The sequence below is a fragment of the Limulus polyphemus genome, unplaced genomic scaffold, assembly GCF_000517525.1.
Source record: "Limulus polyphemus unplaced genomic scaffold, Limulus_polyphemus-2.1.2 Scaffold350, whole genome shotgun sequence".
Lineage (NCBI taxonomy): Eukaryota > Metazoa > Arthropoda > Merostomata > Xiphosura > Limulidae > Limulus > Limulus polyphemus.
In genome coordinates, this window is record NW_013665960.1 from 571,140 (window position 1) to 586,017 (window position 14,878).

Here is a 14,878-nt window from a genome sequence, read left to right on the forward strand (position 1 = left end):
CACAAAAAGAAATCAGGATGAATGAAGATGCATATTCGTTTGACATCAACGTTCTTCCCTTTTCTTCAGTTTGATTGTATTTTTGTTAACAAACATAATAATAAAAAATTTTCATTGCGGTAAACGAAATAATAATTTGATCTAAGTTAGAGTTTTTTTCTTCTTCCCGATTTGTAAAAATTCCTTACGTGATAGGAAAAAAATTAATATTATTTTCGAAATCTGCATAGCTGAATTATGAAAAATCCTTTATCAAAAACCAAAACAACTTTTATGAAGTTTAAATTCACAGGCTTGTGTATTAATAAGAAAATGATAAAACTAGTTTTATCTTTTGGCAACTTGTTCTTCGATCGAAGTTAAGAGAAATATTTTAAACTGCAGTAAACTTCAAAAGTGTTATTAGCATGTAAATATAATCTATTAACAAAGATGTTTATTTTAAAAAGGATAGTAGAGATTTGAAATTAGGGTGAAATATAAAACTTATTCTAATACGAGTTATAATATTTAACATTTGAAAAGAAATGGAACTTGAATGACAGGGCGATCAGAAAACAATCGAGTGTTTGCTAAATAAGGATCTGATCAATTGTTTCTTTTACTTTTATTTGCCGTACGCATGCCAGCAACTTTAATGTTTCTATTTATTTTGCTATTTTGTAAACATAATTAAAACGCGATAAAAAAGTTCTCGTTAAGTTGAAAATTATAGCACCATTTTAACTGTGTCTCTAAACGGGTTCAATATGGCGAGAATAAAATACTCATCCGATCTTATTGTTTAAGTTGAACATTTTCACTTATGCTTTGTAAACATTAAGTGATATGAAGAAACTAAGAATAACTTAATCTGTCTATAAATTATAATGAGTTTGAAAGAGTTGTGTAACCCCGAGGCCGTAATACAATTAATGGCTTTGTAAAACTAAAGCAAGTGAGAACTTAGATATTTCATCATAAACTCACATTCTGTTTATCTCCCCAGCTTTGTATTCCCCTGGTTTCTGGTAGCAGAAGAGCCTTCTGTTTATCTCGCCAGCTATGTATTCTCCCGGTTCCTGGTGCCAGAAGAGATGATTGAGGAGAAGGTGGGATAGGCCATGATGAATTTGGATAATTATTCTTCAAGGGAAAATTATTTTGACTAGATGGATCAAGAGGAATTGAAATATTCTTTTCTGGTGAAACTAGTGATAGTGAAGACAAGTTTGAACACTGTTGTCCCCAGTTTCGTGGTCCCCTTTGTGGTTCTCCGGCATCTGGTAATTGTTGAGTCCAGTAGGTTCCTGAAGATCCCGTAGCTGAGGGTGTACTTCTCAATGTCGAACTTCGTTGGGAGTTTGACGTTTCATTCAAGAAACTATAAAACGAATTTAAGTTCGTACTCCTTAGAGCAGGCGTTGCAGGAAACGAAACTGCCGAGTACGCGATTTTAGAGGATTTTCTGTTATAAAATAATTAAACAAAAGAGACTAAACTTCATTATTAACATCGCTTAACAATCTGTGAGCTTCTATGGGTGCAGTATATTAGTTCATGAAGTCTAATTTAATATCAAGAATTAACTTTCAAATATTAGAAGAATTGAGCAAAAAATAATGTTTATCTCAAACCTTCATTTGTGTTTTTGACTGTTTTGATTTTCAAATCAAAGATAAATTATTTAATGTTATTTTTGAATATCTCTTTTAGCTGATATTTAAATCATCTATGTATATTGAATTTGTAAGTCTTCAAGATAAAACGGATATTAATGGGTGTGTTTCTTCCTTAAATAGGTACTTAAGATCGTAATTGCACAATTATTCAGAAAATTAAACACTTTAATGAAATTGTTAAAGCGATTTAATGACTCTTTATTTAAGAGATTTTTTATGTTAATACGGTAGCATGTCGCTGCAGATGCGAACCGTGGTGACACGGGCAACAGGGTTAACATCTATATATTTAATTCGCAGTAACCTCCCGACCATCAGACAGTGCCATTTTGCCACAGGCGAACTTAAGACTTAAGGAATTGTACAAAAAAAACATCCTTTCCAAAGAAGAATCTTCATATGGCGAGGCTATTAACATTTTCATTGCCATGTGCACTTATACGTCCTCCCAAGAACACCGCCATGGAAGTTTAGAATTGTATACATTATTTGTTTGTTGAAAGTCCGCAGACATACCGCTGTGCCACTGGGGGCGCCACCATGAAGAACGGGGAATAAAGTTTTTAGTCGTTAAAAAATCCAACCCATAATTTCCTTTTCTTGTGCAACGTAGACCCAAGAATCCCACGATATGTTGTCAAGAGTAAAATTATCATAGAACGTAATCATTATGTGATGTTTTGTAGTTAACATGTTAGTAATATGTTGACGCAGAAAGAGCTTTTCATTTTTATTCAATAAAACCAAAATCATATGCCGCTATTCTGGAAGCAATTTTCTTTCGTTTTTAAATAAAAGTATAAAGTTAAATCAACATAGCCTGCTGTCTCTTATAAAACAAAAGAAATCTGAGATTTTCACACTTTAAGCTGTAATGAAAGCTCATAACCTTTGTACCATTTGAAACTTATTTCTAGGAAGACAACTTCAAAACTTCACATAGCAACAACAATATGAAAAACTTGTCATTATATCCTTAAAACAATAAATATATATAAAAGTTTTTAACACGTAGAAGGTGCTCTAAAATACTTTCTTTTTTATCTATTTCCCCTATAACTAATTTTTAGTTATAGATAGTAGGTATAAATTACACATTTTTTACTTTCATTACCTTTTAAATATCATCTTGAAGATTTACATATTAGTTAGGAGAAATATGAAATATATTGGTACAGCTTAGTAAGAGAGAGAAAAAAACAAAAAATGTTTTAATATGTTTAGAGTTCATAACAAAATGTATTTCCAAAAAAATTTAGTAAACTGCCATCCACGTTCTTAATTCGTGGTTTTACGCTTAGCTAGAAACATGTTTTGTTTCTATATCCAAAAGCTTAAGACACATCTATAATATCACATTAATGTGATGGTTACATAAAGTGTACGTTTGTTATGAAGGAACATATCAGCATATTAAACATATACATAGATTAAATTCATTATAGTTAAACGATTTGGGGCTATACCACGTCGTTAAAGTCCATATGGCCACGTCTGACCATGTTCTATCTCATGACCATGCATCTTGACAATAGCCCTGCAGTACAGTTTCCATTTCAAAAGGTACCGTCATAAAGATGTAATGGTCAAAGCAAATCACTGCTCCTCGTAGGCTTTCCACAGTCCATCTAGCATACAAAGAAGACTGTTTCCCAGAGCCCATTTCAATAGTCTCATCGACAGAAATTCATAGACGTTGCATTTGGCAACTTGACCAGCATGTTCTCGTGTGAAATAGAATGAACACCCATTTCATTCTCGAGCTGTTTAAGGTTGGGTGGATATGTTGTGGAAGAGACTTGTGTGCACGTGTTGCTTTTTCAAACTGAGATTCTTCTTGATCGAGTTACGTATTGTTTCTTGAGACAGGCAGACGACTTTTGCCACTGACAGTTTTGTTCGTCGATTCTCATCTGTTACAATAACGCCCTCCGCACTTTGCCTACCACGAATGGAATGCGACTTGTTGCAGTCTCTTTCTGGATGGTGTTAGTGCCATAAATTGATTAACTTTCCTTTATTTTCCGAAGCCGTTAAGTACAAGTGATATTCCTGCCTTGAAAAATCTAAATCACCGATTTGAAAACATAGTTATGGTCTAAATGTATGAATATCTTGCCCCTGAAAGGGCTTTCACATATTTTTCCCAAAATCGATAGATTTTCGGTGGAATCACACACTACGAAAGCCAAACAATGTCAAAATGTCCTCTCACTGCGACTTTATGTCGGCCTGGTTTGATTTGCGTATTCAAAATCCTTTTAACACAACGTACTCAACCTTCGTATAAGCAAACGTTGGGTGTTCTACTGACAAGCCTAAGAGAGAGAGAGACTGCAACTTATGGTGTCCAACCAGGCCTTATTCCATAATTTCACCGAATAATTGAAATTTAATTGTCTTTCTTGTTATCCAGACTGACAAATCGATAATGGACTATCCAGCGACTTTGGTGAGTAACAATATGTGATGGGTGCTCAAACCATTTGATTTCTCTCTGTTGAAATTAGAATAAAGCAGAGAAATACATTTGAAACTATAGGGTGTACTAAAAGTCAGAAATTCAAAGACATGTGTTGCCACTAGGTCAGTAATAAAGCGCAAAATGTAATTATAAGTATTCATATTTCAAACAGGAAGAAAACAGTATTTTAATCCCTCAATGGTGGATTACTTATTAATATCCGACGTTTGACACAACCAGAATAACATTTACATAGTTAATTCTTAACACAATTCGTCTTTCTGTATTAGTGTTCTAGAAACTTTTTTAATCTAAAGTCTCGCCACTTTAAACAAAATATAATGGCTAGAAAGTGGTTGAGAGAATCTATAGCCTTCTTGCCATAGACTTAGCATTTTGAGTTTTCTTCAGTTTATGGGAGTGCAGACTGAAAAACGAAATCTATCTGATAAAGATAAAAGGTGGAAGAACGTAGACAGCTAATTCTAACTGAAAAGCTAGATAGGCTTGATAACTTTTCGATACAGAAATGTACAAAAGTGTGTGTATAACTAAAACCTACACTTATCTCTTTTACACACACAAACTTCCATTGGATAACGTTTTCCGTCACTAACATAGCTGGACCAATGGGAACCGATATTGCTCGAAACTGCAGCTCTCAGCTATAGTCATGATATGGTATTTGTTATCTAACATGAGAATATTTATATATATATATCTTATTACAAAACCGTCCAGTGTTATAGATTCGTCAGTTACATAGCCTTGTAAAGCTTAATATTCAAAAGCATGACAATTGCTATTGTACATTCTGACAAACTTGTTTGTGTTTGAATTTTTGTGCAAAGGTACACAAAGTACTATCTTCGCATAGCCGTCTGTAATTTTGAACTGATAGACTAGAAAGAAGGAAACTAGCCAACAGACTCCAAACCATGAACCTTCGGATTCACATTAACCACTAGGCCAAGTCCGGATTCATTCTGACAATAGCCAGTGGAAATTTACAGTTTGAAAATGGTGAATCGGCTACTGGCACCAGAAGCATAAAACTAATGTAGTCCAAACTACCTTCCTTGGTAATATAAAAACTAGAGCACAACACAGTGTTAAATGTGTTGCAAAATAACACTAATGAAAAGTTGTATTAACGTTTTATTGTGCAATACATTTTAACGTTGTGGTAAGTTTTAGTTTTTATTAACCACCTGCACAAGTGTCATTTTTAATGTTATTTAATTTTGTAGTATGAAAGAACTTATTTGATCAGACATAACTTTAGTTATATAATATTAATATTAATCATTAAACCAAGTCAGTACTAATAGTGATAATGTTTTGCGTGTTTCTTATGAAAATGAATTTTTATTCCTGACTTTTATCTCAGAAACAAACTGCCAAATCTCATGACAAGCTTAAATAACAGCAGAAAATTATGCTTTTTCATTGCAAAATCTACAACTTTCAACCTTCTGATCACAAAACGTCAGTCATAATCCAGTTATCAAGTTTCTCCAGTAATCTTGCGCACATGCACATATAATTATCTTTATACTGTTTTAAATTAGAACAATTGCTGTAGGTTTAAAGGTTTATAATGCTAAAAACCAAGTTTCTATACTCGCGGTGCCAGAACACAGCCTGCTCTTAAGTTTTATGCTTAAAGAAAGTTAATAGTCCTATCACCGGAAGTGACTTTTGGCAGTTACAAACATATCGTCATCTGTTTTACATGCTCTCAAATTAATACACTCACAAAACAATTGAAAATTACAAACTTGTTCACCAATTTGCCTGTTTGTGCATGAAAATGTTATGCAAATGGTTTTCTCAGTGGTTTTACGATATATTTAAGTTAACATAACGTCTTAATGACCCTTTTCTAATGCTGATAAATGTTTATAACGACACAGCGTGGGACTATGAATGGCTTCACGTTCTGCTTGTTAAGTGTGAAACTCACATAACTAATCGAAAATAGTCACATAATTAATCAACTACAGTTATCTGGTAAAATAACAATGTGTGATTTTCAAAATATATTTCATACCTTAGGTTATTGGAATTAGAAACTGGTGTTTTTGCACTCTGAAATGAAACAAATCAATTAAAAAGAGCCTTATTCATGACACACATGTCGATATTTCGCAAGTACGCGCAAGATGATGTAGTATGCGGTTTTTAAGTTTTCCTTTTCTTTATTTAATCTCGAGAGCTTATGGTTTCTCCATCTATCTATATATCTGTTTGATGAAAGTTACAGAGTTCCGCATACTAGAAAATCACCTATAATAAATCACAAACTACCACTTATTCTTAGTTTATTCACTCAGGCTATAGAGCAGATTCTTGTTTAGTGGTGTCTCTTTTACTATGTTCTGATAAACTAATCATTAATTTTTATTATAACCTTAGCCTCCAACTTAGTTTCGTTAATATCTGATAATACGATTGTTTTTCTAATGACACAAATTATTAACCAAATTTGTTTCAATTCTATCCATTTTTGATGAAAAGGGGTAAAACCGATTTGGTGAAAATTTGAATTACACTCCAGGTACTGTGGACTGCCTGTGAACATTATATTCTAAAATTTGTTATTATAACATGAGATCGTCTATAAAGGTTTTGTTTCTAACTAAGCGCAAAGCTACACAATGGGCTATCTGTGCTCTGCCCACTACGGGTTGTAGTTGTACTTTTCAATAATTTTAAATACTTACTCTCGATATTATGTATCTTCGACTTAATGAAAAAATAAAATGTAATACTGACACTTTCTTACTCAAAATTAGTAACACTCTTTTGATAGTTCTGGGAAAACGTGTTCACAGAAAGGCAAATATTATTTGAGAAATCTCTCTTACTAAGTAAGTTGTAGTGGGGAGGAGGAAGAAAGTTTAACGATAGGGCTTTTATGACCTAAAATACTAGCATCAGACGGCCTTATGTAATTTATAGGTAATATTATGAAAAACACGGTTTGGTTATACAACAAAATTGCTGAACAATCCATTCTCAATTTGTCAGTTGGATTTTGGAGAAAGGTCGGATTGAACACCATAAGTGGCAATCTCTCCTAGGTTTGTCAATAGGACACGGAACAATGTTTGCTTTTAAGGAGGGTTGAGTACATTATATTAAAACTATTTTCAATATACAAATCGGTAAGTCACATAACAAACAAAGCCATTATAAAGTTCCAGTGGAGTGGTATGTATCAGAACTACATTTTGGCATTATTTGTCGTTCTGTAGATAGTATGAGGTCACCGAAAATTTATCGCTTTTGGGTAAGGTTTATAACAGTCTTTTCCAACGCAAAATATTCATACACTCATATCATAATAATATATTCAAATCAGGAAGCTAGAAAGAGACCGGCAACAAGTCGTAGCCGAGGCATGATGAGCAAAGTGCAGCGTCTTGTAACAGCTGAGAATCCACGAACACAAAGATCAGTGGCAAAATCCCTCCAAATGTTGCAGGCAACAGTAACCAACATAATAAAGAAGGATCTTCTTTCTAGAAAAGTGACATAATTCACGTATTGCGGTCAAGTAGCCGGACGCAATGCATATGAATTTGTGTGTGATGACATTGTTGAAATGGAAGTCTGAAAAATGTCGTCTTCTTAACTAAATGTCTTATGGAAAGCAGCTATCATGTCCAAAGTCATACGATGAAGCATTTTTAAATGGAAACTACGCTGTTCAGTGTGACCAGGCGTGGCATTATATGCTGTATTGAGGAGGTGGTGCTCCAAATTCGTTTCAATATAATAAGGTAGAAGTATAACATTGTCGCAGTATGTTAATCCTACAACAAAAATGTTGTCAATGTGAAGAAAAACACCCGGCCATATAATGAACGTGGAGATAACAGAGGTGCAAGCCAAGTTAGAAGAAAATAACTCTGAAGCAACATTGCAATATACTGTTATTTTTATCATTAGTATTAGTATTGTTATTATTATTATCTTCATCCGCTGGAATCAAACACACGAGACAAGATAGAAGGAACAACTAGGCACAATTGTAAAAGTTGTAAAGACTGATACCGTTCACTACGGGTTGGATAAATATATCCCATGATATCAAGTAATTATTATTATTATTATTATTATTATTTTGCCTGGTAAAATACTCAACGAAAAGAATCAACCAAAACAATGAGCAAAAACACTCATTTCCTATGTAAAGTACATGGGGAACCTCAGCAGTAATTATTCTAATTAATTCTAACACTCATGGTATTTATGTTTGAATTTTTGTGACTCATGTGCCACTATGGACCCTGTGACCAAAACGTCATGGCCAAAAACTATTTAGTAAATAAACAGGTAGAAAATTATGTAAAAAAACAATGGACCCATCAATAATTCTAGGGTTAAAAGAGGAGATAGAGCTTTTAGTGTTTTTTGTTGTTGTTGTTGTTGTTGTTTTTTGCAAAATGCACTAAGTAACAAAATATTTCCTACTGGAAAAAATTCACGTGATTCGGGGTAAACTCTAGTTCTGTAAACATACATTCTTTCATATTTTTTTTAGGAAATCTTTTAAAATGCTGGCTTTCTACAGTTCAAGTAAAGTCCAAAAGTGCAAACCTCACCCAAACAATTTCTGCTACATTTGTGGAAAATATTTTACAGTTTCGCTACAGTTTTGGTAACCAAACAAACATTGAGCTCCACATGTGTGTTGTACAGTTTGCACATTTGGCTTGACACAGTGGCTGAATATGAAGAGAGCAAGTACGTCATTTACAGTTCCCATGATATGGCTTGGGCCCACAGATCATCTAACTGACTGTTATTTTTGCATGACTAATGTTTCTGGATATTCAGGCAAAACTAAACAATACATTAAATATCCAGATATTGCATCTGCAATGAAACCGGTTCCTCATGGGGATTGTCTTCCAGTGCCACATCCACCAGCGAATTGGGAAACAGAAGAGCTATCCTGCAAAGAAGTCAATGAATCATCTTCATCCTCTTCGTCTAGAAATCTATTCCTGTGACACTTCAATATAAACTACTTCATCTGATCACACAAGAAGAGCTAAATGATTTGATTCCTGACTTGTCTCTATCTAAGCAGCATGGGGAACTTCTTGGCTCTCGTTTACAGTAATGGAATTTTATTAGCTCCAGGAGCAAGAGTTACAATTTACCGAAGTCGCCATCAAAGTCTTGTTTCTCACTACAACATGCAAGATACTTTGTGTTTCTGTACAAATGTTGATGCATTAATGGAAGAATTAGGTACTGTACATCATCCTCAAGAATGGAGACTTTTTATTAACTCATCTAAAGTTAGTCTCAAAGTTGTACTTTTGCACAAAGCGTGCAGATTATACTTGAGGCAATGAAATATGATCATCATAGGTGGAACATATGTGGTGATCTAAAAGTGATTGCATTCAGGCTAGGCCTGCAGAATAAGGTGTACCAAACATTGTTGCTTTTTATGTCTCTGGGACAGCCGATATGATAAAAATCATTTCAAAAAGAAATAATAGCCAGTAAGAGAGAATTACATACCAGAGAAACTGAATATCGAGTATCAACCTTTAGTGAATCCTCAAAATGTATTTCTGCCCCAACTTCATATTAAATATGACTCATGATGAATTTTGTAAAAGGAATGAATAAAAATGGTAATGGTTTCAGATATTTGTCTGATAAGTTTCCAAAAATCAGGTAAGCAAATATGAAAAGAGGTATATTTGTTGGGTTACAGATTCGGGAAGTGCTAATGGATAATAATTTTGAAACAGTACCCAATCAGAAAGTTTGTTTGTTTGTAATTAAGCACAAAGCTACACAATGGGCTATCTGTGCTCTGCCCACCACGGGTACGAAACTCGGATTCTAGCGCTATAAGTCCGCAGACATACCGCTGTGCCACTGGGGGACCTATCAAAAAGAACTTGCTGCCTGGAAATCATTCAAATTGGTTGTCAAAAATTTCTTTTGAAACCACAGAGATGAAAACTATGCTGCGATGATTGATGATATGCTTGAGAACTACAGGGGAATAAGGTCTAAGATGTCACTAAAGATACACTTCTTACACTCCCATTTAGACTTATTTCCAAATGACCTAGGTTCAGTGAGCAATTAGCACGGTGAGCGCTTCCATGAAAACATTTCTACAATGGAACAGTGATATCAAGGACGATGAAATCCTGCAATGATGACAGATTACTCTTGGTTCTTACAGCTTGAAACTAAGAACATACACAAAAAGCACAACAAGTCAAGCAGATATTTTGTAACAAAAATTGAAAATAATACCATAATGAAAGTTTTGAACATAGCCAGAATGTATTTTCAGTATATAATCTAGTTATACTCATTGTTTTTTATCAAATTGGTATTGTTATTATGTATTGTTTTTGAACATTCTTAAATGCAATTTTCAATGTTTTTATTCATTAAAAATGCATAAATACAACATCAATAGGTTAGAAAAAATAATTTTTAATTAATGAGTTACAAGCACTGTAAAAATGTAAGTTAACGTTGCTGTTAAACATTCTGCTTATAATATTTTTTCCTAAACAGTTCATATCTTTTAAGGTGTTTAAGCCTGATGATTCTTCGATTTCATATTCGTTTGATTTATCACTTTTCAAATATTAATATATAATATAACAACTAAACGTTTAATCACAATTAACCTTTTAAAAATACCCATAATAATCGTTCTGCAGACATTGATATATCTACTTGTATATTTGTATATTTAAGGATCGCTAGTATAATATACTATCAGTTTGTATATGTTAAATTAATTACACCTACTTCCGTACGAGAAGATCAAGGCTATTACCAGCCATGAGAATAAATTCTTCTGCTTCTCTCACAGTTAGTTTGGTGGTACTACGATCTCCTATTTTTAAAATGATGTCCCCAGCTTGTAGATACTGACTTCCGATAGTTCCGTACATAACCTAATCATTGAAATAAGAAGAATCTATTAATATTCGATCATAAAACGGCTATAAAATAATTTACATTCAGGATTATTTTTATTTTATTCTTGTAATTATAATAATAAAACTAAAATATCTATATATATTTTCCTATCTGTATTACAAACACAAAATTCGTAACCAGACAATTTTCGGAAGGTAGATTCTCCTTCTTCAGGACTAGCTCCTGAAGATATAAGTCTATCTTCTGAATGCACCTGGATTACATATTCTGTAAACTATCTTGTTTTTATTATTCTACTTGATCTTTTAGTATCATAAGTGCATTTATCTATGTAAACAGTTCAAACACTGATGTTTACTTTTCCAAAAAAGAAGTGAGGAGGCGTTGTCGTATTATGAAAGTTTTCACATTTAGATGTAAAATTAAATTTATAACATGTACGCAAATTCAATATAAATCCAAATATCGTGTGGATTTTCCCAGCCTTCTCATATTGTTTTTATTTCATGTCTGGTTGGAGTTAAATACAAAGAATCATATATCCATGTATATACGTTATTGGTAAAACTATGCGCACAATTTATATGGAGGTTTTTCCTTTTAGCTCGTAGGCTTATGTTTAATGGTGGATAAGCAGAACATTAAGACGCCAGAGAAAAGTAATATGCTTAATGCCTAATAGCTAATGTATTCCGACAAATTTTTGTATTTTTGAATATAAGTGTTTTCCTGTTACGTACACATAATGAATATACTAAATAACACGTGAAACATTTCTGGCTTTTCCGATAGTTTTGGATATACATTATTCAAAAGTATACAAACACACACACATACACATACAGAAGAAAAGATGCATGTTTTTTTCCTTGGATGAGTAAAACAAAATGTATGATCCGAAAGAATTGTTTAGTTAAAGCGTAAGGTATGTTAACGAGCAATGTGCTTTGCAAGTGAACAAACCCTCTTTCCTCACAAAATGTCTTGCGTGGTGAAAGACTTAAGTTGTATAGTATAAACGTTTTGGAGAAAAGCTATTAAAGCCCTACAAATTAGGTTGTTTAGATATGTGTACTAAAATACAACGCCTCCCCCCCAGTGCCTCAGAAATAAGTAATTGGATTGACAATGCTAAAATTTAGGTTTTGATACCCGTAGTGGGCAGAACATAAATAGCCCATTGTGTAGTTTTGCGCCGAACAAAAACTAAACCAAACTAAAGACAAAACTGTCAAATCACAAGTAAAGTTGGAGAATGCTTTTATTTATCATGCTAGCTCCATTTGAGATCAAAAACCCCGGTGCACACATTATGCGGGGTCCAGGACTCGTCTTAGGGCCCTGAAAGCTCTTAGGTTCTGAATTAAATTTTATGTATTTTCCTGCTTTTCCTGAGAGTGATTTACGTAATTTTGATGCATTTTTACTGGTACAGCTTGATGTAGCTAGACCAGCTTACACTGTTAAATGAAAATCCTAGGGAAAGTTACAATTGGATTTAGTTGCTAATGATAACCAGGGTTTCTGAGAAATAAGCTGAAATTAAATCATAATTCCAGCTTTTCAAACACTAAGATTCTGTTCTGTGGCGAACGTTGACAGACAAAAAGCTTCCTGAGCAAACTCGCAATCTTGTGTGTAAGTTCTTGGGACTTTGCGTTTTGTGTTGTGTCATTATGCAGGATTGTACATTATAGTTATCACATAGCAGTCTTCTTGAAGTGCAGTAACAGAGTTGTGTTCTAATTCAGAATGATGAATTAACATAAGTGTATAAATTATCCAATATTGCATCATTTTTGACAATTTTTATCCGAGTTGTGTTTTTGGTTATCTGATATAGCAAGTTTTTCACGACTCTTAAATGACAGTACTATCAAAATGAGCATGGTGATTTGGGCTACGTGCTTTTTTATAATGATAAAAGTGATTTTTACTTTCATTTCTTATGCACTTATTAAATTCAGTATATTGCATTTTACAACACAAAATAGCATTTCAATGGAGGTTTGTAACAGAATAAGCCATTTTCGCATATTTCTACCTGTGAGTCCTTTTATTTTCTTGATATCATTCAAGTTAGAGTAATTCCAATGCCTTAAGTTAGTACTAAGTAGTTTTTACGTCTACTTTGACACAAGCAGAAAGTAAACGTGATAATGACATCGGCTGCCATGGAAACCTATTTAGCTGCTGAGCAATGATGACATATACTTGCAAATATGCATTGGTTATTAATATCAGATGGTGAATTTGTAACTACGAAAGCATGTGTGTGCGTGCGTATTTTCTTACGTATTTAAACCAGTTTGTCTGTGTATACTTAACAATGTACACGAATGTTATATAGCCATATATTTAGTCTTGGCCAAAACGTTTGCGTGCTGTTCTATATTGATGTTATTGTCTATATTCATGGAACAGTTATTAGGTAAATTCCAGAGTAGTAACAGAGAAGGTAGTGTGTGTGATTAGACAAACACGTACGAGTTGTTATTTTGATCTGTGTAAGTTGTTTTGAGCATTTGTTGGTCAAAACACATATACACACCTGTTTGGCATAAAATAATGAACTTTTGACATAAACCTTTCGAAACAGATCAACGCTTTGTTCATAAAATTTATCTGTACTTAGTGTAGATTCATGCCTCGTCACGTACCAGAAGTTTAACTGTTCGACTGTCCAGAAATGGTATGAAGCAAACGGGAATTGCCAGAACAGTAGGATACCTCCCAGTGTATTGTATCCAGAATCCTGAAACGTTGTTACAGGAAAGTCTACTGATAGATGCAAAAAACTACTGCCCTAGATGACCTTGTTTTGATCAGGTTAACACGTCAAGCTCAAAAGAAGTCTTGCAACACCTTACGACAGGAATGGCATGAACTCGTTCATTCCAGGATATCCAGAAGAACAGCGAATAAGAGACTGACCAAACAAGGGCTATCTGCAAATCGATATTAACCAGAATTCATCACTGTTACCATATTACTTGGGCAAGACCCCATGCCAACTTACAGTTAGGACGTTGGCGACATGTCAACTTTTCAAGTGATTTCTGTTTCCGGCTTGTTAAAGCTGATGGTAGGATTCGTGTTCGCTGTGTTCCTGGATAACAGATGAGGGAAGACTGTCTTTCCTACAAGGAACACACAGTATGTGATGCAGTACATGTTTGGGCAGCTATTCATGATGGTGAAAAAACTGCTCTTCTTATCTTCTAGGGAAATGTCAATGGCGCCTCCTACAGGAATCACATGGAGACGAGTTTTCTGCCATATGCTAGAGCAAGATTTGGCAATACCTTTGTGTTCCAGGATGACAGAGACACTGCCCACAGTGTGCATATTGTAAAGGATTATCTCGAACAGGAGACGTTACAAGATTGTCATGATCAACAAAGTCTCCAGAGTGTAATCACATTGAAAACTATTAGACAGTGCTAACCACGACCCTAAACCAGCTAATGAAGATGAGTTGCAGCTCTTTCTAGTGACAAGTTGGGATGATATTACGGTGGATTACATCAATAACCTCATCTACAGAATGCCACTTCGCCTTGTGGAGGTTATTAGAGTACGAGGAGAACCAATCAAGGACCAAATGTTTAATATAAACTGATATAAGGTTACAAACGCTATTTATAATAATTTGTTGTTATATTTTGTCATTATATATGTTTTGGTAAGGTTTTGTTGTGATAGATGAAATAGTGAATTATACATCTTTCGAAAGGGGGTCTCATAAAATTGTTTGCTGTTTTAATAATTCGTTCATGATCTCCACAGACATTAGCTCACTATA

At 33.9% G+C, this 14,878-nt stretch overlaps 1 protein-coding gene across 4 annotated transcripts in view; it reads right to left on the reverse strand.

Moving 5' to 3' along the window:
- LOC106457600 overlaps positions 1-14,878 on the reverse strand; it is a 71,201-nt gene that overhangs the window by 23,927 nt on the left and 32,396 nt on the right. For all 4 annotated transcript variants that reach the window (XR_002610215.1, XM_022383590.1, XM_022383589.1 and 1 more), the window contains 2 exons: positions 10,939-11,087; positions 970-1,447 (listed from right to left, as the gene is read on the reverse strand). Coding sequence is in view for 3 of the 4 variants with exons in the window: in XM_022383590.1 (XP_022239298.1) it covers positions 970-1,447; positions 10,939-11,087 (627 nt within the window). In the remaining variant the exon portion in view is untranslated. The remainder of the gene's footprint in view (positions 1-969; positions 1,448-10,938; positions 11,088-14,878) is intronic.